General features: G+C 39.9%; 2 protein-coding genes across 7 annotated transcripts in view; both read left to right on the forward strand.

Moving 5' to 3' along the window:
• Positions 1-25,439, forward strand: part of LOC146523331 (uncharacterized) — a 265,722-nt gene that overhangs the window by 237,126 nt on the left and 3,157 nt on the right. Inside the window, exons 1-2 of one of the 2 annotated variants that reach the window (XM_085154798.1) lie at positions 1-21,284; positions 21,622-25,439. The exon at positions 21,622-25,439 is cut by the window's right edge and continues 3,157 nt beyond it. In XM_085154798.1, coding sequence (XP_085010924.1) covers positions 23,686-24,333 — 648 coding nt within the window. In that variant the 5' untranslated portion in view covers positions 1-21,284; positions 21,622-23,685 and the 3' untranslated portion in view covers positions 24,334-25,439. The other variant, XM_085154800.1, reaches the window with a different exon arrangement.
• sorcs2 (sortilin-related VPS10 domain containing receptor 2) overlaps positions 1-25,439 on the forward strand; it is a 393,875-nt gene that overhangs the window by 173,639 nt on the left and 194,797 nt on the right. The window lies entirely within an intron of this gene.

Raw genomic sequence — 25,439 nt, forward strand, 5'->3', positions numbered from 1 at the left:
ATATATATATATATATATATATATCTATATCTATAGATATATATATAGAGAGAGATAGATAGATACACACTCCGCATCTTCTTTCAACTTCATTCACCCATTCACACCCAACCACACAAGCACTTTTTCTAGCTATTAGTGATGTGTCGGTCGCGAACGAAACGGCTCTTAGAGCCGCCATTTAAAGTGAACGATGCGAGCTGGCTCCTTATTGCGAGCCGTGTTTTGTTTTTTTTTTCTTTCTCTCACCCTCTCTCTCTTTCTCGCACTTTTTTTCCGCTTCACTCCACACGAGCCTTGTGCTTTGCACTGGGAAGAGGGGGGAGGGGCGGTAGTTACACTCGCAGTAGCACAGGAACAGAGCGGGAGGGAAAGCGAGAGAAAGAGTGCCAGGGACAACAACTTCACATTAGAAAGGTATAGTTGGATGATAAAGGATTCAGAAAGTTTATTCATGCAGAATGTGCATCTTCTTTTTGTTTTCATATTTTTTCATATTTATATTTAATTGTGTTGTTGTTTTCAGTGTTTTGTGTTGTTTCACTTTAAATTTGTTTAAAAGGAAAAAGCCAAAAATTTAAATAGGTAAAAGTTGAAATGTAAATAGTTGGTTTTTGTATTATATGATTTATTTATTACATTTTATGTGGAGTGAATAAATAAAAGTATATTTACGGTGGCCCCTAGAGACAAAGCACGTACAACCTCCAAAACACGTAAAAACTCAGAAACACGTAAAAACTCAAAACACATACAAAACACAACAGAAGTGCTCCAGGTTGCTATGCTAGGAGCAGTGTTGAGCTTTTGTTACCTAGTGGCTACACAAGCCAGGAAGTACCAACGACCGGATTTGGTGTGTGGTAGTAACAGGTAAATGAACATTTGTTTTTAATTGTTTGAATATATATGAGTGATTGTGTATAAATACACAAACAATACACATTTGCTTTCAATTGTGTAATTTAAGTGATCTAGGTAGCTGTTTTGGAAGTTCAGCTAACGCTAGAAATGTGTTTTGGAGTTTGTACGTGCTTTGTCTCTATGGGCCACCGTATATATTTATATATAAACATATATAAATAAAACCACTTTTTTTTTCACATTAGTAATTCCTTTTGTGCATAATTTTATATTGTTGTTAATAATAAATTAATTAAAGCAACAAAACAACCTGAAGAGCCGGTTGGGAGCCGAAAGAGCCGGCTCTTTTTAGTGAGCCGATTCTCTAAAAAAAGCCGGAAATCCTATCACAACTAGCTATTAGTCACACACTCATGTGCAGAGCAGCTTGGGTTTAGTATCCTGCCCAAGGATATTTGGCATGTAGATCCAAGGATCGAACAACCAACCTTCTAATTAGTAGATGACCTGCACTACCTCCTACAACCACCCTATCTGATGGATTAAGACATGTAAAAAGTGAGCTACAAAAATAAAGGCACAAAGAAATTAAAGTGTAGAAAAAGTCCAAGTTATTGGACGACAGTATGAAATATTAAAAAAAAATGAGAGTAACTTCTGGTTCTGAAAGGTGAGACCAATATAGAGGTGTCTTAAACTTGCAATCTTTCCAGTGGCGAGCAGACAGTAGAGCAGTTTATGCCTCCAGGTGGGCATGTAGGCATGCTGTGTCCCTCAGTTTTTCTGGTAAAAACTGCCCAGCACTGGTGATATTTGTTTTCAAAGATTAGCTTTTAAAACTTAACAAACCAGTGGATGATATGAAATTGATGAAGCCTATACCCATTATTATATACAGGGTTAAAATTAGCAGTAACTTTAGCAAGCCATCCACTGCAATCTGCATTGACTGTAATATAAATATAAGTACAATATAAACACAAAGTAACATAGGGGGGATTTGTCAGATTATATTGTATTATTATATTTATATTTTATTTATTTTATTGTTATATTTTGTTCCACCAAAGGAAGCTGTGAACGAGACAAAGAACTTAAAGACATCTTTTAAAGATGACTTTAACTCTCATCTGTCCCAGTTGGTTTACCTTCAAATATCAGTAACACATTAGATGAAAATGCTACACTGACAGCAACAAACATGATCATTCAGTCATCTGACAAGCAAGCTGTCAAGCTGTTTTCAGGTAAACTGGTGGTGGCTATCGAAAAACAAAATAAATAATAGTGAAAAAAGATGAGCAGGAATACAAAACAGATTATTTTACTTTGATAACATGTGAATGTGGCAGCCTCATGGAAGTAAAAAGTCTTTCATATCAGGCTTAGATAACAAAAGACATTACTGAGACCTGCTCTGCTAAACTCTACATCTATTGGAAAGGATTTCCCAGCTTATTTCCTCCTGTCTGTCTTGATCAGTATTAGAAAAAAATGCATTCCCTACCTACATGCATCACTTTGTCTTCAGAATTGGAGCTTTGAAAATGGACAATTTTCACACATAGCGGTACTTCATATTCTCCTCAGCTTTGTCATTTTGTCCTTGTGTGGTTCCAGCTCAGATGCTCTCATAAAGGTGAGGGTAAAGGCATGACAAAGGGTGTTTTGGTTCAAATATAGTACCCGATATAGAGGACTTGTATGTGTATGTTATTTTCAGTTTCACTTAGCAGGGGCCATAACATGCAAGATGTGTTTAGGAATGAGAGGAATTGTTTATTTCAGGATTTTAATATACGAATACTTCTGGCTGCTGCCAATCGTTAAGAAATATATAGGATATTTAATGCATTGAACTTGCTTTGCTTTTTTGTTATGTACATCTTTGGTTTTATTTGGATCCATATAAAAATTGTTGGAGTGTTTGGGTTATATTCCAGTAAAGATTGCTGCCTGTTTTTGGAAATAACGGGAGAAAGAACAGCAAGGTGCTGAGCAGGAAGGGTTTTCCATTCAGAAAGAAAAATCTGTGCTGATGAAGAGATAGCAGTGACTGCTGTTGTATCTGAGAGATGCTAAACTGCCGGCTATGCTGTACACAAGGCAAACCAGCATTTATGTGTTCAGTGTAGAAACTGGTTAAAATACATAAGTCCACTACTATATGAATGATAAATTTTTACTTCAGTTTCGATCATGTCACGAGCATCTGTTGAAATGTTTTTGAGGTAGTTGTTGAAAGTTGTGAACACTAAAAATTGCTGGGTCGTCAGCTTTGATCTTTATTTATTTGATCATTTGCTACAGTGATTCTGAGCAAAATAAGGTTCTTTAAATATTTCACTTCTGGATTTTAAACATTTTCAACTTGGACAGTGCCATACAACCACAGCGATAGGGTTCAACTGAAAGAGCTGCAGTGTGGTTCATTATGGATAAATGCGGGGATGTTTGCATTAATGCTCCAGGCTGAATTCCTCTCCATCTCTTCTCGCTCCTAACTTCCTTCACTTTCTTTCTTTGCTCCCTCTACTGCCCTCTCTTTCCTTCTTTTTCTCACTCATTCTTCCTTTTTAAGCTCCAAATTTACCACTTTCTCCTTTGTTTCACTCCCTGTTACTTCTTTCTATCATATGCTTCTTTATTCCCCCGTTTTCCTGTCTGTGTGTGTGTGTCCATGTGTGTTTGTCAGCTCCCCACATGCCCCTTGTTAGCTTCCAGTTATCTGTCTACCATGTGGGGAAAGAAACACTTATTCTCACATTGTGGGTGACTATATGTGTGTGTCTGTGTGTTTGTGGTTGGAAAAATCTGTTTAGAAGGAGGCACACAAATATTAGATATAATTTGGTATAATTATGATCAGACATGCAAAAACAGGAGGAGTGGTTTTATAGAAATTGATTTGTACAGTATGGAGTGCATTTGATCTCAGAAATGAATAAAACTGTCTCCATATAATACAATAAAACTTATCTCAGCTCAGTGGCCAACATCCAAAGGGCCCTGTTCATCTCCATGGGGTCTGTGTCTAATGACATACACAGTGTTACCTGTAAGCTGATGTTGACTGTGAATGTTAAACCAACTTAGAGTTTAATCACTGTGAGCATACACCTGCGATAGAGTGATGTGGTGATGGTGATGGCAAAAAAAAGTAAAGACACCTCTGCTCATATATCCGTCTTTTCGGCATCTTTAGAGTTGTGAAGGCAAATATTTGTCCTGCGCTGACGTAGGCGGAGGCCAATTCAATATATTGCCTTGCAACAGATGAAGCCAATATTTGCCTTTTATTAAAACTAAACCACCTACTCACTGGTTTATTCCTCCCTGACCACAGCTAATCAATAGCTTCTTCTTAGTGTCTTTTTTGGCATGAATTCTTGCTAATGCAGTTTTTTAAAGTATTAAAGGCATCAGCAGGCCATGGAATCAAGCCCAGGACCTTCTAGCAATTCTTCTATAGCTGAGGTGTGCTAGTCTGTTTTTACATGGTGAAGAAAAAGAAAGAAGCCCACAGCCACTGGAAAAACTGCATGTGGAAGATGGTGACGAGTGCAGATACTGAAATTGCTCTGCTCCAGCTAAGTGATAAGAGGAGCAGAGTTGGAGTTGGTATCGAACTGGGTATCAAGAACCGTGTGATCCTACAGGTATTCTTAATAATGGCTGCTTAATTTCTGGTATTGTTGTATCTAGGGATGGGTATCGTTTAGGTTTTATCCGATACCGGTGCCAAACCGGTACTTTTGAAATGGTGCCGGTGCTTAAACGGTGCTCAAACCGGTGCTTAAAGAATGGAAAACACAAAATTGGTCCAAAAACCTCTCATGTTCAGCTGTTTTTTTGTAAAAAAGATAACAATGGTAGCCTTTTCTGCAGCTATGGGGCATATATGGTATCATTCTTGGCTGGAAGCAGTGCTTAAACAATGGAAAAAACCTCTCATATTTAACTGTTTTTCACTTTTTCTTTGGTCATTTTAGCCTTTTTGGCCAGGGTGAAGGGAGTATCTGCCATCAAAAAAGAAGACAGCCGCATGTAGCTATGATGATGTTTGCTAGTTCACCTTACGTGCATTAATGTAATAAAAGGGTAGCCTACTCAACGTAAATTACACATGAACAACATTAAGCGACTCACGCAGAGAAGAACGGCTGCTGCTGCCATCATCATCATCCGTCATCATTTCTGCTACACTGGCAGGGCTACGGGCCAGGACTCTAATCTTCGGGTTTTTGGGGGATGTTGCAAACTCCGGGTCGATAACAGGCACCACACCCGCAGTAGATGTGCTCGGTGTGAGGTCTCGCAGCAAGCTATCAAATATGGCGCATTTCTCGGCTTTAAAAAAAAAAACGCTATGCGTCGCCAGGTGTTTCATCGGATTTGAGGTGTTACCTGCTTTGCACAGTGTCACAGTATCAGCTTAAAGCACTTGATGCAGGCTGCTGAGTTTGCATATTTTGCTGTGAAGTATAGCCAGACTTTTGACCGCTTCGCCTTGGGCTTTTTTAATCTGTAGCTCTGCTCTAAAAGAACGTATGTACCTGGACCCGCCTACTATCCTTGGAAAGGTAAAATGATTGGCTAGAATCCAAAGTGTATCTCAGAGAGAAAAAAAAGCACCGAAATAAAGCACCGAAATGTGCGCTGCTTTTCAGTCTGGTTACTACCATTTATGTCAGAACAACTAGGGATGGGTACCGTATCCGGTGCCATGATGGCACCGGATACCGGTACCCATCCCTAGTTGTATCCCTATCCTAGTGTGTTCTGTCCTGGTGTTAAGGCAACTTGAAAGTTGTACATTATTATTTAAAGTTGCAACTTTCACAAAAGACCATTCTTCTACAAAATCTGTTCTAAGATTTAAATTTCTTATTCTGCCAGATGTCTGAGCAGAGATGTCTTTCCATCATCGTCTTCATCCTCATCTTTATTCCAGTACTTTATACTGGTTCACGCCAAGTTCAGAGGTGCAGGTCAATCAAATGAGAACAGAAACTTGAAATAACAGTTCTTAGACATCCAGAGATGCCTCAACTTTTCAATGTAGTGCAGGCCAATGCACAGGGCAGCACTTGAGCCGGACAGCTCGACAGCTCGCAGACTGAGCCTGAAGCCAGTCATCCATTATGTTCACACTCAGTAACCACCTTCACATACAACAGTTTGACATTTCTCAAACGGACTTCACGCCCAGCGATGACACCAAACTGTCACTTCAGCTTTGGCTCCTATTAAGTCTTCTATCACTCTTTGGCTTTTAAAGTCAGAACAATAGGATGTTGTGAGGAGGAGGAGGCGGCAGAGAGATGAAGAGTGGGAGTTGGGAAGTAGAGTGATGCCAAGGTGATGTGGTGAAGACACCTCCCCAGGCAGAGCCAGGGGTACAAAGCATTGAGGAGGCGACCTGTCAGTTTGAGTGCAGAGAGAGATTGATACAGAAACCAGGTAGAAGTAGGCAGAAAGAGAGAACGGGAGCAACGGTGACTTTGAATTGAGGAGAAAGGTGAAAAAGAGACTGGAGAAGTTTGGTTTTTTTTGGATTGTTGTGTTCAACAGAATCAAGATGTGCAGAAGTGGAAGATAAAGTTGGAACTTATCTGCCACTTGTTATATTTCAGTTCAGTAACCTAAACCCCTAAAAATGCTTAGATTTGTATGAATGGGAGTTCTGAACTAAACACATATGCTCCACATATGAAGCAGCAGTTTTGTCACATGTGAAAGCATAAGCATAACAAATGTGAGTATTAGCTTACTCTACCTGAACCTTCCTGATATAGTGATTGCTTGTGGTGAACCAGCACGTATCATTGGTTGTGTCTACTGAAATCAGCTGACTGCAGTCTAGAATTGCATTGCTACAAATGCAGCCTGTAATGAATCAAAAGAAGGACAGCAGATACATTTCTTATTATAAATTATGAATCTTATAATGACAATGGCAACAACCAAGTCCTGATGAGTGGGCAAAGTAACATTACACTAAACTTTTTTTCACTTTTTTGATCGTGACAAACTCCACAAGGAACTTGCTTTTCCTGCTGCCCACCTCTTAATTTTGCAGTCGTGTCGAAGACACAAGTGTATGATTGCTTCGGTTCTTACCTGCATTTTAATAATATATCTGTACAGAAACGTATACAGCCGGCGATATTGCAGCAGTATCAAAAGATGACATTTTTGTGGAAAAAACTGTGAGGAAAAAACTCCTCTGCAATGTCTTTGCTTCCGGTTTTGACTTCTTCTCTACGTCTAAGCAGGCATAACAGCAAGCATTAATAGAAGTGACTGTGGGATGAAGCAGCCAAAGTGGCAGGTAAACGGGAGTAGCTTACAGTGCTGCTCAGAAGCTAGTCAGTAAATTTCATTTGCTCGTTTATTGCGGAGCAGGTTTAGTGAGTTTAGCAGAGCATACAGCTGCATGCTGTGACAAGAAACAAATTTAGCAACACAAAGTTTAGACCACTAAACCAAAATAATGAGCTGAAAGATTATGAAAAAGCTGAAGAGCAGTAATAAATCCATAGGTAATAAGAAAACACTGAGTAGTGCAGCTATGACTTGGGATAATTAAATTAAATGTGTGAAATAAAAATCTAGGAATATATTGGCTGGATCTTAAAGCTGCACTCGAAGCTCCAGATGTGCTTTTATCAAGAAATCTCATTCCAAGCTTTCACCCCTCTACTGTATTGTACTGTACTAAACATTTAAATAAAGGGGAGAGAATTCTCTTCTCTAAATGCACATATTCCCTTTAGCAATATGAAGGCTTAAGTTTTTGTTAGCAGAACATTTCTCTCTTGCATTTTCAAACAAACTGTGGAGCTTTGAACGAGGGCAATATCCAATTAAATCCTATTAAATGCCAAGGACAACTTACGGGTTCATTATTGAATTAGGGACCAGTTTAACGCCGACAGGTTTTCTAAAACTTTGGTTGCTAATTTATGATTTGCAGTCACAAGGAAAACAGTAAGTTTTAAAATGCACATTTAAACTCCTACAGGGAATTAGTTCATAACATATGCAACATACTTGCATAGTTTATCTATAACATAATTCTTCTACACTCCACCCTTATTTGTTATTAGACTAACATCCTGTTAACAGTGACAGAAATGTATTTGTGTCATGTTTTACAGTACACATGCATTCCCCAGACAGTGTGTGTATGTGTGCTGCTGGTTTCATGTAGAGCAGGGGGCTCTGCTGAATGGGGGAATAAATAAAAAGGCAAGTGGTGCCGCTGCAGGATGATGTGAAAAATGGTCCAATTTGTTGTAGAGCTGAAATCAATGGGAGAAGCTGAGGTACTGTGCTCTGCTGCTGCAACAGCGCTTCTCCCACAGTTGCTGCCTTTTGTCTACTCTTTAGCTCTATACTCCCCTGTCATTCTCAGTGTGTTTAGCAGGATCTCTGCTAAATAGCCTTTCCTGATAAAATTCTGTACACTGGCCTTTTTCTGTTTGATTTAACCTTCCTTTTTAAAAAAATTTTTTTTTACCTGTTTTATCCCATTATTGCTGTTATAGGAATTATAATATGAATTATAATATGTAAACCATATCTGAAAAGGGAGAATGTATTAGGAATCATTCCTATTCATGAATGTGCTTATAAAACAGGCATATTTACAGCACTGTTATACAACCGATCTTTTAAGCTAGAAACAACACCCTTTGATGTCAGTTTTATAAAATTAAAACAAGGCCTTCTTCTTACAACGTACAGATTTTCGACAAGATAACTGAGAAGCTAATAAATTAAATCTTTTTGCATTCGACCTGAATACACAAAACAGCAGGAATCCAAAGCAATGAGTGGTGGATTGCCATTAATGAAGCACTGAAGATGATGCGTTCCAACTGTTTAACCACAGTTGCCACTTTGCAACCCAACATCATCCCAGCTCCATTTTATGTGCTGGGTCTTGCTTTTTGTCTGTGTGCCTAATCTATTGTTTGACCTATACGGGGCTAAAACAGAGAGACACATAACCACATGATTTCACATAAACACCTACAGCCAGTCTCAAATCACCAATTAACCTGCATGTCTTTGTACTGTGGAAGTAAGCCATGGTACCCATGGTAACCTGTTCCTGCTGTACTTGTCAGCTGCAGGAAATCTGGAATCTGCTGGATGCTTCTGAATCATTCCCACCTTCAGTCTCAGCTGAAAGTTTGTTCTATCATTTCTTCTTGAAAATATTACTCTCAGGGATTAAAAATGTTACCTCTGAATTATTATTTTATTGTTCATGACAGCAGATGCAAAGCGGATGCTGAAACATATCCAATCATTTTGGTGCATTGTAATCTTTAATTTCTTCGATCATTCTTTTGTACTTTTTCCATCAACAGGCTCAGCAACAGGCTTCTAGTACTGTTGCCTGTTAACTAGACTTTCAACTTCCAAGAAAAAAAAGGGTTGTAGCAAGGATCACCCTGATGAAAGACACATGCTGCGAGGTGATATAAAAAATAACCCAGGCACAAAAATCACAGAGTATAGATCTAAAATGTAAAGAAGATTTTGGCTTCCAGCCAATCCGATCCTTCTGGCTAACTAACTTTATTCTCCTAAAACCCGAACTCTTCCACGGCATGCATTTTTAATTTCTCTTTGATATTTGGGCTGATTGGGACCTGATGAGTGTAAAAGCAAAGAATTACCAGTTGTTGTTTTTTTTACCTAATTTTTGTTTCTAAGAAAAATGAGAGCCACATATGTGGATATTTGTTTAAAATTTCGATAGAACAGTAGCAGTATAATGTCTTCGTTTCTATACTTTTGAAAAATCGAGGTTAAACTATTAGGTAAAACAAGTAATAAACTAAATGCAGTAACTAGTTGGTAAAAGTTAATTTTGCTCCACCAACACAGACTATCAATGATTTAAATACTGAAGGTCCACAACATGGAATTTCCAACCTTTTTGCATGATAAACAAGCTGCTGAAGTGAAATGAGGTTAGAGCCAGACACTCCAATTACTCAGAATCAAGCTTTCCTTGTGCATCTTCGAGAGTCACCATTTGCTTAACTGCATCTCCTCTTCATCACAGTTTTTTGGGCCTGTGTGTACGTCTGAGTGACTTTCACCAGCTAGTAACTGAATGTACGTCTTGTTCGCCCCTGGATTCAGCATTTCATTAAAATGATTTTACAACATGTCACCTCTCAAGTGACTGCTGTGACCGCCCCCAACACTGGTAATGAGCTCCCATGATATTTTGCCATACAGGCTTTTTTTCTCTTTAAATTCAGGCTTAGGCGAGAACTGATTGGCTGCTGAAAAAAACATACGCTTGACCTTCTCCACCCTTCTTGGTGGCTTGCTGCAGTCTGCAAAGTAATGTGAATCAAATCAAGACAAAACAGTGACCATTAGGGAAAGAGACTATTACTGTATACTGATACCCTCATTTCTGTCCCTGGGAAGAAATTAGGAATCATTGGAATGTTTTATTTAACAGAACGGGTGAGAAAAATTCTGTCAGCTTAAGTTTTATGTTTGGTTTCAGGGGGGTGAACTTTATAATACCTTAGCAAACTCTTATCAGTCAAGAGTTTTATGATCGAATCTCACAAAAATGTATAACTGACTTTAAAGTGCATCATCTGGCCCCATCTGTGCTATATTCTAAAAATGAACCATCAATACAGTCTTTGCTTTCCAACTGTGGAATAAATAAGAGCCAGTGATTCATGTTTTTAGGGAGCGATGCTAAACTCTGGGCTCAAAGGCTTCAGCTGATAACTGCAAACCAGGCTTGAATGTGTTGCATTTACAGGGCCGGGATTCAGAGATAATAAACAGTGCTGTGAAAGAAGAACAAATATCATAGCAGGGGAGTGAAGGTGAGCGTTTTATCAGCTACCCAGATCATCATGAGACTGCTCTGAATATGTTATTGGAGGATGAAATAAAGATAAAATATAAAGTTCTAGAAATGAAGTTGAGCATCAGACAGAAAAAAAAAGACGACAACAGAGCAGCAGCTGATACTCTGGCTGGCAGAGGAGTGTTGATGACAAGCAGCCTCATTACTCTCATTTAAATGTCAGTGGCTGAACCTCAGCTCATTTGTTTTGTGCCCATTTAAAATGCTGTCCCAGGGGCTCTGATCCCTTCGCCTCCGCTGCTTTAATTGAATCAGATGATAAACAGCAGAAGAGTGTTAATTTGCAAGTGTGAGTGTGTGTGGGGGTTGTTGGCAGGGAAAGATAAAGATGATGTACTGAATCTGTCTGTAAGTGTGCTCAAGTCTCTTTTGTGTTTGGGTGCAAAGTGTGTGTCTTAATACACCACACTGCCAGTCTCACTGGCTGGTGATACAGTGTGCCAATGCAGTGAGGTCTATAAGCAGGGGTGCACATAAGTGGTCCGCAGGTGTGCATGCGCTGTCAAAATAAAAAATGCGCACCAGATAAGAAGTTGCAACGCGTGTTTGCGGACATAAGATTTTCTGGAGGAGGACAGACATTTGTTTAGAGCTCTTAAAGATGTCGAAAAAGCTCCTTTAAGTCTGTGAAGGTTCTCAGTCATCCAGGTCATCGTAGTCAAAGGAGCTTGCAAAGAAAAGCGTCTGGACTTCTTTAAGTTGCTTGAAGACGTTTCACCTCTCATCCAAGAAGCTTCTTCAGTTCCTTTAAGCAATTACTTTGGTGTTCCTCCACCTCCAAAGAAATGTCAGAAGGAGTCAAAACCGCTAAAGAAGCGCGCATTCTTGGAAAAGTGGTTGCAGGAGGTGAGCTGGCTTCAAACAAGAGATGAGATGTGGTGCAGAATATGCCGTGAAAATCCCACTCTAGCGGACAAAAACAGTGCCTTGTGTATGTACGCAAACGCGCGTTGCAACTTCTTATTTGGTGCGTGTTTTTTACTTTGACAGCGCATGTGCACCTGCGGACCACTTGTGTGCACCCCTGACTATAAGTATGTGGACAGTGGTACTTTTTAATTTTTTGTAAGCCTATCTCTGCTCACCACCACAGTAGATTTGATGGATTTGTAGGCCAGGCTACACAACAAAAATTGATGATTGCAGAATTTTTCCTTGGCATAGAAAAAACTCTTTCCTACTATCTGACGAATTTTACGAATGTGATGTGATATATCGTTGTCAAAAATTTACAATCAAGAAAAGGAGAGCAGAAATCCTCATTTGGACGAAAAATATTTGGATAGATTAAACCATGAAGAAAGAAACGTATGGCCTGTAGGCTGGCTGTAGCTCAGGAGGTAGAGCAGGTCACCTACTAATTGGAAGGTTTGTGTTCGCTCCGTGGCTGCTCCAGTCTGCATGCCAAATATCCTTGGGCAAGATACTAACCTCAGGTTTCTCTCTGATGCATCTGTCGGAGTGTGAATGTGTGTGAATTTTAGATAGAAAGCACTTAAGCATAGAAAAAAAATTGCTTGTGTGAATGGGTGAATGAGGCATGTTGTACAAAGACTTTGAGAGTAGAAAAGCGCTCTATGCGAACCAGTCCACATGGAGAAGGACAGAACCGCTCATGACTTGTTGCATGGCAGTATCATCTGTCAGACATGGTGGAGGCTATGTAATGGCATGGGTGTGTATGGCTGCCACTGGCATCTTTTTTACTGGAGACAAAACTGAGAGACCCTCAGATAAGCAGTAACTGAAGGTGGCTGCATTAAGGCCAAGCATATAACCTGAAGGGAGGAAATATGGCATTTGGTAATGTCCATTCCATCCAATTAGTTAATCCAATTACTTTAAACTAACTATGTATAAAAAGGCTGTAATTCCAAAACAGTTAATGGAAAGCTTTTGTTAAAGCACTGGACTATAGCTGAAAGTCTGCAGCTCAGTCACAAATTGGTTTATTTAAAATGTAAATGGCAAAAAGAAGAAAAACAAGTGATATCCAGTAAATGTAACATTTTCATTAGCATTTGCATGTAATTTATTAGAGTGTGAGAACATTCCACCCATTATTTTCTTTTGATGGTTTATTTACTCACTTATGAACCTTAAGTAAACTTGTTCATCTTACTACTAATTTGGTTAATCCTTATCTGTTTGTCTGTCCATTTGTTCTTTGTCTCTCTTGATCCATTATCAACTTAGCCAGTGTATTGCTGGGTGCCGAGTCCCGAGTTTGACAGTTGTTTGGATGACTGGTTTTTAATATTTTGGCTAAAGGTTCATGTTACCAGTGTTTTCTAGGTTGCTGCTTGTTCAGCTCTCCATGCAGGAGGAGAAATGCAGTCATCTTTGGCTTTGTGAGAACACTAATGCACCACCAAGCATCTTGCTTCTCAGTTTAACCATCACAGTTTAACTTTTAAGACCAGTTGCTGGAATTTTGGCAGAAGGATGTTGTCTCATTCTTTTCTCAAGACACACACACACACACATATTGACTCATGTCCATAAACGCCTACCTGCTATACTCATCTCTTGCCTAGCTTTCATTTTTGGTCTCCATTTACTGCTACAGTATTATTAATTCCTTAATATCAATAAATATTATGTGTGACATGTTTTAAACTGGTGTCCTTGTGAGTAAATTGGATTTTTGGGAACCTCTGGCCACAAGAAATGACCCTGGAAGGGAACCAAACACTGAAGCTTTAAAAAGTGGAATTTAAAACGAAAGAATAATATTACAGTGACTGTAACTGTAACAGGATAACTTGCAAACAGTTATTTGTCAGTTTCTGCTTCAAACATGAATGTGTTGTTCTTTTTACTAACAGAAGTATTTTGAAATGTATCTAGTTTAGGAGTTTAGTTTAGTAGGATTTTATGTGGATGCCACTAAGTACAGTGGGAGGGAAACGATGACAAAGCATATCTAAACCCTCTTTGCTATAAATCAGTTATTCAAAACGGAGTGTGTAAATCACATTTGTAATACTATTAAGTGTCAGTCGAAATAGCAAGCACATTGCAAATCAGGAACACTGCCAACCGCTCAGGGTTGTGTCACATATGCCTTCTGGCGAGGAGGAGAAATGTCATTCTGACATGCACATCACACCGCTGGAGACACTTGTCAAGAAAATGTCTTTTGCAAATTTTACTGTGCCTTGAAGTTTCAAGCGACCCAGGTGTAAAACTGAATACCTACTTTTATAAAACAAATGTTTAATAGTAGTAAGTTAGATAATCCTTGTCCCTTTATTGTAACAGATTAAAGGGCCAGTTTGACCCCTTGTTCTCTTGTGTTATGTCCTGCAATAGAGAAGGGCTGTAGGAAAATGTAGAACTGATTCAGCCTGCTACACTTTCACTTTTGAACATTTTTCTAGCTAAATGAAGTTGAATTTAGTATCCTCGCACATGTCCAGATTTTATTGTGAAAGGCTGAATTATCACTTTCCATGGCCTTACCATTTTGCAGGAGTTTCTGCTGCAAATAAGAAAAAAAAATCATAATTTGAAAAATACTCTGATTCACTTTGCCCAACATGATCACCTGCTATGTGAGTGCAGCCGGCATGAACAAAGCAGCAGGCAATTTGTGTGAGATGTGATCTCCTTCAAACCCTGTTTGTTTACGCTCATTTAATTCTGTATCGCTCCGTCGGTCTCTAGCCCCATCGCCATGTTTTATTGATGATAGGAATAAATAAGCAAATTAATAATGAAACAAAAGTATGCTTCTTTTTTTTAATGCATCGGTGCACTGAGACCTCGTGCTTCTTGTGTGAACGTGTATGTTGGAGGGGTAATGGGATATGCTGTGTGAACAAGAATGGAACGATGACAGCATATTGAATGGAGATGAATGTATGCTATGAGGATGACTGGCAGTGCTAACAACAGAGCAAAGCGAGACAGCCCTCTGATCCTCAGCACCTCATAGCTCAAACACAAGCTGCTCCCTGACAGCCACACAAATCAATAATTCAAAGCAATCAGCTCCCACACGTTTCATATTCCTTTTAATTGCCTCCTATTGTTGATTTTAAATAGACCAAAAAAAGTTCATTGAAGAAATTCAAATATTTCCCAATCTGTGGATAAAGTTTTTTGGGAACTCTTTACTGATATTTAGTCAGAACAATATCAGAATTGGCTTAGTCATGTACTGCTTATTGTATTGTATTGTAAAGTGTTTAAGATTTGGCAATTTAATGCTGTCTTCAGTGTAACTCATGTCCTGTGCATAGGATAGATACATAGAATACATATATTATATGGTATCGTCTATTATGAAAACCCACTTTTTAATAGGGCTGTTCGATATAACGATATATATCGGATGGCGATATAAAAACATCTATCGTTTCATTTTACGCTATCGTTTGTTTCGTGGTGTGGCAAAATAAACTGTTTACGGCAATATTTTTTCATCGTTTTGATGGTCACTGTAGTGGCTATATTAATTTCTTGAAGTTCTCTCTTTCTCTTATATTTAATATAACCACACTACAGACGGACAAGCGACTGTTTTTATGCGTTGTGGTTAGCAACAATGACAGTAACATAATCGTCTGACCGCTTGTTTATGTTCCACATAAACCTTTCACAATAAAGCTCAAGATCCTGTTGAGACTTTTCAAAATAAACTGAATCACGTGAAAGAGCAGATTATTTACGGATGAGAAGGGAAAAAAGAGCCGTCAGGTGCTAAAAAATAAACCTTAGACTCAAACGTTAGAACAGGCTTTTCCCCGCAGCACGCCGTGTAATAAATGCTCACAAAGAAAACAGCGGCCGTTACAACTTATGTCTAAAAATGTCTCGTTTCATGCATCGGTTAAAACACTCGACTCCACGTACATGACGCCCAGCTGGAAACACTTCCCGCAAGTCGAGCTGCCCGAGATTCCCAGAATTTACAGAAAATGTTACATTTTTGTGATTTATATCGTTGTCGGACGATAGAATTCTTATATCGGGATATGAGATTTTGGTCATATCGCACAGCCCTACTTTTAAAGTCTATCAACTCAAGTTTAGATTAGTAGAAGTTGCACTTGTTACTCATGATTAGAAATATGAGTGGGATAAAATAATTATTCTTATTTTATTAATGTACATTTATGATCGAGCAGAGCGAGTGCGTCCGCTGTAAGGACTGTCACTCTGCCTGCAGTGAGCTCTGTTGTCAGATGGAGGCAGTGTACAATGTGTTGGGTTGGTCTAAGGCCTGCTCTTGCTTGTGTTGTTGTTGGTCTGTGAGCCAGGAGGAAGAAGGAGGGTGAAGTTAGAACATACAAAGAGCTGAAATGAAACAAGTGTTACAAACAATGAAAAGTGTGAATGCATTCACTGTCTGTCCTTTTAATGCTGTATTTTCTTGTCTTTTAAGTTTTTTTTGCTGTTCACCTGTTTGGTGAATTCCACTATCACTTCCTGCTCTTTTCCAACCCACTTATCAACCAATCAACATTAGGCAGTCATATACATCATCTGCTTCCAGTAACGTGCAGTCAGGATCTTAGAGGACTTGCACAGCAGTGCATCTCACATGGGTGAAAACACCTCTTCCCCCTCTGTCCGACCGAAAAGTGTACACAGAAAAACACATTCGCAAGATTATTAATCCCACTTAAAGCTCCAGTTCCCGCACTGGTCAGTAAATTATGAGCATAATCCAACCAGGCAAGCTGTGAACTCCACAAATACTGATTAGAAGAAGGACCACTGCAGAGAGTGGCCTGTAGCTCCTGATTGGCCCTCTCCGCTTGGCTGTTGGTCTGTTTAGGGAACCCAGACCAACGACACTTGACTGTTTGTGGGGAGAAGTCTTAGTAAGCTGGTTGGTGGTTAACTGGAAGCCTTGTTTTGTGCAGGTAGAACAAGCAGACATGTACTCCTGAACATCTTTGCAATATCAAGGCAAAGCGTTGATTCAACGCCTCAAAAGCTTGTTGAGCTGAGGGACACCACTGAAAAGGAACCTTAGGAGAGGTCAGTTGGGTCAAAGGTAAAGCCACTCAGCTGAAATCCTGAATAAACCGTAGAAGTCTCCGAACCCCAGGAACGTTTGGAGCTGTAATAGCTCAAATTCAGAGAGTAGAAGGGGAAGAGTATATTTTTATGGTAATATTGTTGAGAATATATTTAGGGATGAAGTGACTTTCTTTTTCTTCGGCTCCAAAAGGCAACGTGGAGGGACAAATTAGCATTGGTAGAAGTGGCTAGGGGAATCCGTAATGCACTCCTCCACAGCCTCTCCTTTAGGCTTGGGGGGGTTTGATCCTTTATCAAACACACAGTGGAACTTTGCCAAAAACTCCTCATAAGATAGCTCAGGGTCCAACCGCTTCGCCCCACTAGAGATCCCTCTCTCAATAACTCAGTCATAAAGGAGTTTTTAGCACAGTTAGTTGAATAGCTCGGACTTTGTCGGTGGAAAACAAGAGCACATTGAGTGAAAAAACCTCCGCTTTTACACTCTCATACTGGGTCCTAGCGACGGCGAAGGAGGAAGTGGGCAGACAGCGTGGCGGTCAAGGAAATAGACGGAGGTAGAACCTGGGTGACATAAGGATTATGAAAAATAAGCATATCTTTGATTTTGTCAGCATGTTGTACCACTGACACCTGCTCCTTTGACATGTGCGGAAGCACTTTCGCATTCTGATCCAGTTGCTCTCCTTGAAGTGACACCACGCGCTGAACAGTCCCCACAGATAGGCGGGGTTGTCACTAACTCAAGTCACTCAACAATCCAGGGTAAACTGAAGCTCAGCCGCAGGTGATTAACTGCAAGTGTGTGCGGGAACTCTCCTGGGATCCCAGCATAGGCATAAAGATGAGAATACATGTCCATGCGCACACACACACACACACAAGAAGAGGGAGAGACGGGGGCTCTGGACGGAGGGAGAACAAACACAAAACAGCCAATCATGACACAGTTACTGTCAGATTAGCTAACTAGTCTGTTTTTTCCACCTGCCTTTAATCATGTAGGAAATTTGTCACCAGGAGCACCCCAACTTTATAGTGATATAATGAAGAAGCTTAAATAGATGAGTGATTCTGTCACGTCCGGTGTGGCAGACGTGTGGAGTTTGTAGAAAGGCGGCAGCTCTGGTGCAGGTGAGTATTTATTTACAGGAGTGGGTACGAACAGCAATGGTGGGTGAACATGAAACTGGAAAACCTAAACTGGGTAAAACTAACAAAACAAACCAGAAACGAAGATGCAGGGAGGTACGGCGAAATACACAGAGAGACGGACGGAGAGACTCAGGAAGACCGAGGGAACAACACAGACGAACCAGCAACTACTATGACAGAAGACACAACTTAAATACACTCAGAGAACACAGGGAGATTACACACAGGTGGGGGACACAGCTGGGAGTGATTAACGTGACGAGACTAGGGAGGCAAACTGAAAACACTCACATAAGACGCAGACTTTCACAATAAAACAGGAGCTTACACATGCAAGGACACAGACTAAGAAACGCAGACTAAACACAGGAATACATGAGCAGAACAGAGTAAACACTAAACAGAGGAAGAACAGAACCAACAATCACACTAATGGAAAACACAAAACACTGGGTCAAAAGGACCCAGGACCATGACAGATTCCATCAGTTAAATAACAGGCGTAAGCTTCTGATAATATCTGAGAAGAGGGATGGAATACCTATTAAAACTGTTTTTAAAAAAGTATCATTAAATGTTCATTGCTTTAGCTATGGCAGTTTTTTATGATCTGGTTTATCTGTTTAGGAGAAATTAACTGCCTTACTACAAAAAGTGCAGTGGCTTAACCTCTAAAGCCCCTAGGCTATTACTTGAAAATTTAGTCAATAATGGCTGAAAAACTGTGAGGCTAAAAGGAACAGTCTTGGAAATGATAAGAGATACTGAAACAGAATATAATTATCCTCATCACCAATCTTTTTGATAACCTTTAGGGAAACTGGATATTTTTACTCAGCTGTAAAATAAAGAGTAAATAATAGCTTTGCACTGTAACAATGAGTCATTGACACTGATGTTATGCTATTGAACCTGTTCTGAAAATTCTCAGTAAATGAAGCACAACAAATGCTACACCCATTTTAATCATGGTGTTACTGGGAAGTCTGTTCAGTGAACATGTCGCAGCTTGGCAAATTGAAAAATAGCTTTATAATAGTTTTAATATATATATAATAGTTTTCATAACTGAAGACAGTTTCTGGGGAATGACAGTGAGGGATATTTGTAAAACTAAAATTATGAAAATTTTAAACCCCCACAAGATACACAGGGGTACCAGTAGAAAATGTTTCATGTGTTTAATCAGAATGCTCCCTTGATTATGGAATCACGTATTTTAAGGCTTTGGGAGCTGGTCTGCTCAGTAGCAATAGCTCGAGTCACGAGGCACGTGACTCGATGATTAATTAGCTTACTTTCAGTGTAGATGTGGTCATGTCAGAGTAATCCTTGGCTGTCTTCAGACAGACTGCCTGTTTAGCATTGGTGAATGCATTTGTTGACTTAACGAGTAAATTCAGCAACTGAACATTTTGCTGACTTACACTCTGCAGTACAGGCTGCACAGTGCATTGGCCTCCAGAACATGTATTAACTTAAAGGCACTGTGATCAGGAATATGAATCAGTTTCTACATGCTAAATGCATTTTACTGTAATTTGACAAGAGTTGGTGTGCTCAGTGCCAGATATACTGTATGTACCTCAGCTAACCATATTGAAAATATTGTCTGTCTCTAACTATTATCACCGAGAGAAGGAAATCCCTTGTAAAAAGGATTCTGGAAATTATTTGGAAATCATTTTTAACATGTGCAGCCACTCTTGTTAAAAATATCTTTTGGACTTACCTATGCTGCAGTTCACACCGATTTGCTGCATTTATTTTTCACATCAAGCTCGATTTTTTTTTTTCAAATTTGTCAGATCATTTTTTGGATTAAATAGATTTAGCCAATCAGATGACTGGCAACAATCATGCTCATAGCTCAAAATGTGCACTGGTATTAAATATCCAAATAGTAACATATTTCTGCTTTATCTTAGACACACCATTTCTCCCTTTTCTTGCCAAGAAACATCATGACCCACTCGTCATTGCTTGTCAACTTGTCTGCTTCATTCTTTTCAATGTTTTTTGAGGGCAAAAAATGCAACACTTATACATGACAAGTTCAGATTCGTGCGTTCGCTTGGTATGTAATGGCCTTTGCACAGAGAAGCTTTAATCCAGCTATTTCTCTTCAGAAAGTCTGTTGGATTAAATAAACGTCTTGATTTAAACAGAATGCCTGATTACTAAAGGTGTGTATCTTTATACAGACTTCTCTGCCAAATATAGCGCTCGTGCTTTGTTCTATTTTGATGTAAATGTCTACAGAATTTTAAAAAAAAATTTGTGTTTAAAGTAAACTCACTGATAACTAGTGCTCTCTGTGGTTTCTTTCTGGCTTTCTTATTGTTCTTTGGCTGTCTCTAGTGGAAGTGTTGGGTCACTTGAGGTTCATGTAACTTTACAATGTGTGAAAAACAACAAGTGTCACGTAAAAAGAGGAGACCGTTGATTAGGGCTATCAACCTGCCTTGCTGCAAATAAACAATGTGCTGCTGTCTTTGTCCAGACTTCAGTCCCTGCTGGTTTGCAGCATTGAAACAACTTCCACCAGCACACAGCTCAGCAGCACAAAGTTACACTTTGATATTCTTCCAGGACTTTATTTTCTTTGCTGGAAAACAAGTTCTCTCAGGCAGAGATACCCACCGGAGCACTGTGCATGTTTTTGCTTTGTTTATTCCACTGTGCATAGCACCATATAAATCTTACTTAGGCAAGCAACAGAGTATTTATGTGTGTGGCACATCATTCCCTTTCTACATAATATCACTGGTACACCCCAAAGACTCATTCTCAATTCTGGCTCTATCAAATCAATCAGCTTTTTTTTTTAATCAGAAACACCAAATGCCTCTAAGGATATTTTTTTAAATGCCTTTAGCACTGATAGCTTCTCTAGGGCTCATCTCGTGGTCGGCGAGGCTTTGCAAACAACACATAGTGTTAATGTTTGTTCATTTAATAACTGCTTTTGTTGTCTGATCACCAAAGGCAGTAAAGTGGGAAAACCCAACGGTGTAGCGTGTAATCTGAGTTTAACGACACGTGAACAACTACAAGAGATCCCCGATGCCCCTTTTTCAATTAAGACACCAGTGAGCTGTCTCCCTAATAGACCACTTTTATTACAGACCTCTGATTCTGTGTCCACACATACATTTTTATGCCTTCATACTGGTTTACACATAAAACACTGTACGACAATTGTAGTTTTAATAATGAGTTCTATACAGCCAAGCAATTCAGGCAAGCACCTGGTAAAAATCCAAGATCATAAACTAACAATGCAAAACAAAAGTGATTCGGCAAAAGCAATTTGCATGAGGTTGCAAGAGATTCAAAGGTAAATGGCCTGCATTTGTATAGCGCTTTTCTAGTCCTTAAGGACCCCAAAGCGCTTTACACTACATTCAGTCATTCACCCATTCACACTCACATTCACACACTGGCGATGGCAAGCTACATTGTAGCCACAGCTGCCCTGGGGCGCACTGACAGAGGCGAGGCTGCCGGCCACAGGCGCCACCGGGCCCTCTGACCACCACCAGTAGGCAAACATGGGGTTAGTATCTTGCCCAAGGATATTTGGCATGCAGCCAGGAGGCAGCCTGGGATCGAACCACCGACCTTCTGATTAGTGGCTGACCTGCTCTGCCACCTGAGCTACAGCCACCCCGAAGGTCACATCGGGTTCCTGGGGCATCCTAAATGCAGGAACGTGTGAATAGGATCACTAGCATATTGAAGTTTGGTTTAGAAATGCAAGGTATCACATCAACACAAATATTATTTAACCAGACCCAATTATACCTATTTGGACGTGTTATTAACAGTAGTTCCTCCAGAGGTCACTTGAGGACTCCATCTACCCTACGATGTTAAAAGGCTAAAGAACATTAAAAAAATGTGTCTACAATCTGGTGCAAACAGTTGTCTGATTTACCGGCTTGTAGCCAGTAGCTAGCATTTTAGTAGAATAATTAGATAAATAATATGGTGGTACAGGCTGGCAAAGAAGTTTGTGTTTCAGTTTTGGTGAATGAAATCTAGTACTTTTCAATAGATATCCATTAACATCCATTAACCCTTGCTGTTAGTGCATGTATCTTGCTAACCAAGTTGCCAGCATTAGCTGAGAAATAAGCACTCCTTATTTTGTGTAAATATTGAAGTTTTGTCCAAAAAACACAACATAGCAGTCAGTGACGGGAATAACGGCGTTACAAGTGGTAAATGGTAAATAGCCTGTATTTGTACAGCGCTTTATTTAGTCCCTAAGGACTAAGCTGTGTGCAGCTTGCTTGCATCTTATATCAGTTGCACGGAAGTAGCTGTCTACGCAAGTAATCTGGGCACTACAGCGTTTAGCAGCTGCGAGCGCTCCCGCGGACGGCAATCACTTTCTCCCCGATTATCACTTTTTGGCTTAACACCTGGAGCTATGGGGCAAAACAATCGCATGAGTGCTGCTGTTTGACTGAGGAACACTAAAGTAGTCGTGGTAAACCAATCACATGACCACTTCAAGATGGCAAAGCAACAAGGTCATATATACCAGTTTTTAAATTGTGTTGATAGGCCACGTAAAAACCAGAGTCATGATAAACAATATATATGCGTGTTTTTTCCTGAATAATTTTGTCATATATAGTGGACAGAAATTATTTCTTTGGAGTGGCACACATAAATTTTGTGGCATCGTACTGAATGTAGAACACCTGATTGTTATGTAAATAGTTTGAAATGGTTATAAAAGAAGGGTAAAAGGTAAATGGGTGCAAATAACTTTGTTGTTTGCAAAACTTGTGCACATGATTTTTAAAATTGACAATTTATATTTGCATTTAAAGTTATGAAATATGAATCAATAAACATGTTTGTGGTTGTTACAGTAAAAAATATAACTTTTTCTACTCAGAGTTTTTGTTTTTTGACTGATTTTAGATCAATTGTGTTAATACAGTTTGTCAAAATGAAAACATAACTGTAAATTCATACACGCGAGGTTGTGCTGAAAAGGATGATACCAAACAAGGCAAAGTAAATAGTTTTTAAAGGTGAAATGTAGAAGTCAAATCAAAAGTAGTTAAAATGGCTAATTATACCCTGGACCCCATGGTTAAAATTTTTTTTTAAGCAACGCAATAGTTACTTTTCAAGTAATTAATTACTTTTAGAGTCTTGTAACTCAGTTAATAACTTTTTGAAGAAGTAACTAGTAACTATAATTAATTACTTTTAGAGTCTTGTAACTCAGTTAATAACTTTTTGAAGAAGTAACTAGTAACTATAATTAATTACTTTTTCAAAGTAACTTGCCCAACACTGATAGCTGTAGCCAAAATACTAATTAACAAATATCTAAAGACTGCATCTTTATATGGTTTATATATATATATTCATATTCCTTCTTGTTCCAGTAGCCCACTTCTCGTCAGGGTGCCCTGGTTCCTCAACACCTGACGCGGACCTTGTTGATCCGGGCGACGTCCGAGCCGGCATGCCTTCATATTTATCTGTCTGCAGTAGGCTCGCTTAGCATAGGGGGTCTAGCCTTAGGACCCTCACTGGATACAGATGCCCCAGGCAGGAATTGAACTTGCGATCCTCTGTTCCAAAGGCGTGTAGTCTAACCACTACGCTATCCAGCTGACCGAGTGCTCAGTGAATACCTCAGGCAGCAGAAACCCAAGAAAGAGGAGGGAGACGAGGAACCATCATGGAAGGACAGGCCCCTGCACGGTATGTACCACCGGCAGATAGAGGAGGTGGCTGATATCCAGAAATCCTACCAGTGGCTGGACAAAGCCGGACTGAAAGATAGCACAGAGGCACTAATCATGGCAGCACAAGAACAAGCTCTGAGCACAAGATCCATAGAGGCTGGGGTCTATCACACCAGGCAAGACCCCAGGTGCAGGCTGTGTAAAGATGCCCCAGAGACAATCCAGCACATAACAGCAGGGTGCAAGATGCTAGCAGGCAAGGCATACATGGAACGCCATAACCAAGTGGCCGGCGTAATGTACAGGAACATCTGTGCCGAGTATAACCTGGAAGTCCCGAGGTCAAAATGGGAAATGCCCCCAAGGGTGGTGGAGAATGACGGAGCTAAGATCCTGTGGGACTTCCAGATACAGATGGACAAAATGGTGGTGGCTAACCAACCGGACATAGTGGTGGTAGACAAACAGAAGAAGACGGCCGTAGTGATCGATGTAGCGGTTCCGAATGACAGCAATATCAGGAAGAAGGAACACGAAAAGCTGGAGAAATACCAAGGGCTCAGAGAAGAGCTTGAGAGGATGTGGAGGGTGAAGCTGACAGTGGTCCCCGTGGTAATCGGAGCACTAGGTGCGGTGACTCCCAAGCTAGGCGAGTGGCTCAGATAGATAGACACATACACACACACACACACACCTGAGAATTCCTTCACCTAAACTGCACAAATAAAGAAGCTTGCCACACTGTAAACCACTACATTTCCTGCCTGTTTGCTGTATTGACTCATAACAAGCAATAATATATAGTGCACTTTAAAGCATGTAGAACATTCATCATTAGAGATTCTGCAGTGATGTACCGTACACACATAAAATATGTCTTCCAGCAGGGGTGCTTTGAATCGCACACGTTACCGGTCATGACTCTTTCGCCCTTTGATGCGAGTAATACGTTTCTGTCCCTCAGTTCATCCTACATGCCTGCCTCCATGTTAATTGATGTGAGCTTCTTTACCTCTCACTGCTCTGGGCCTTCCCCTGTTTGGGAAAAACTAGCAGGGGGTCGATTTAATGATGCTGACTTATGTGTATGCATGGCTGTGTGCATGTGTGTGTGTGGTGTCTGTACTTTGCAGAAGGACAAGCTTGGACGCAAGCTTTATTTTTCTGCTCCCACCTCTGCTCTGTATCCACTAGGCAGTGGGGTGGGGTTGTTTCTACAACCTGAGTTAAGCACATGTTGTCATGAACAAGCTCATATTATAGATAATATTCTTGACTTTCCAATCAGTGTGACCCACAAAGTCCCTGCAGTATAATGTTAGCACTTTATAATACAATATTCTACTGACCAACGTTACCTGTTTTCTTGCAAGGCTGCATTTTTTTTACCTAAAATTTGTGGGTGCTTGAATAACTCATCGCTGTAATTTCATACACTCCCAAAGAAAGAATGCAATAGGAAAAACATCATGGCTATTAGAATATAGTCAGAGTATCCTATTTCTTAAAGTTGGTGTCCTTTCACATAAACACATTGTTAATGGCTGTAATATATGTGACTGCTGTTGACATAAGTTCTGTGTCTGTGTCAATATAAGAATTTAACCATAAAGAACATACTTATGTAAGACACACTGAAAGCACCTGACCTCTGATACAGCTGTTTCCAGTCTGTCTAGTTAGTCCTCTATTCAGGTTTAATGGGATAGAGCATAGACTATATATAAAAGATGGACGTTGAGTCTGAAGACTGAGGCCAGTGTGCAGTTTGC

This window comes from Neolamprologus multifasciatus, chromosome 3 (genome assembly GCF_963576455.1).
Source record: "Neolamprologus multifasciatus chromosome 3, fNeoMul1.2, whole genome shotgun sequence".
Lineage (NCBI taxonomy): Eukaryota > Metazoa > Chordata > Actinopteri > Cichliformes > Cichlidae > Neolamprologus > Neolamprologus multifasciatus.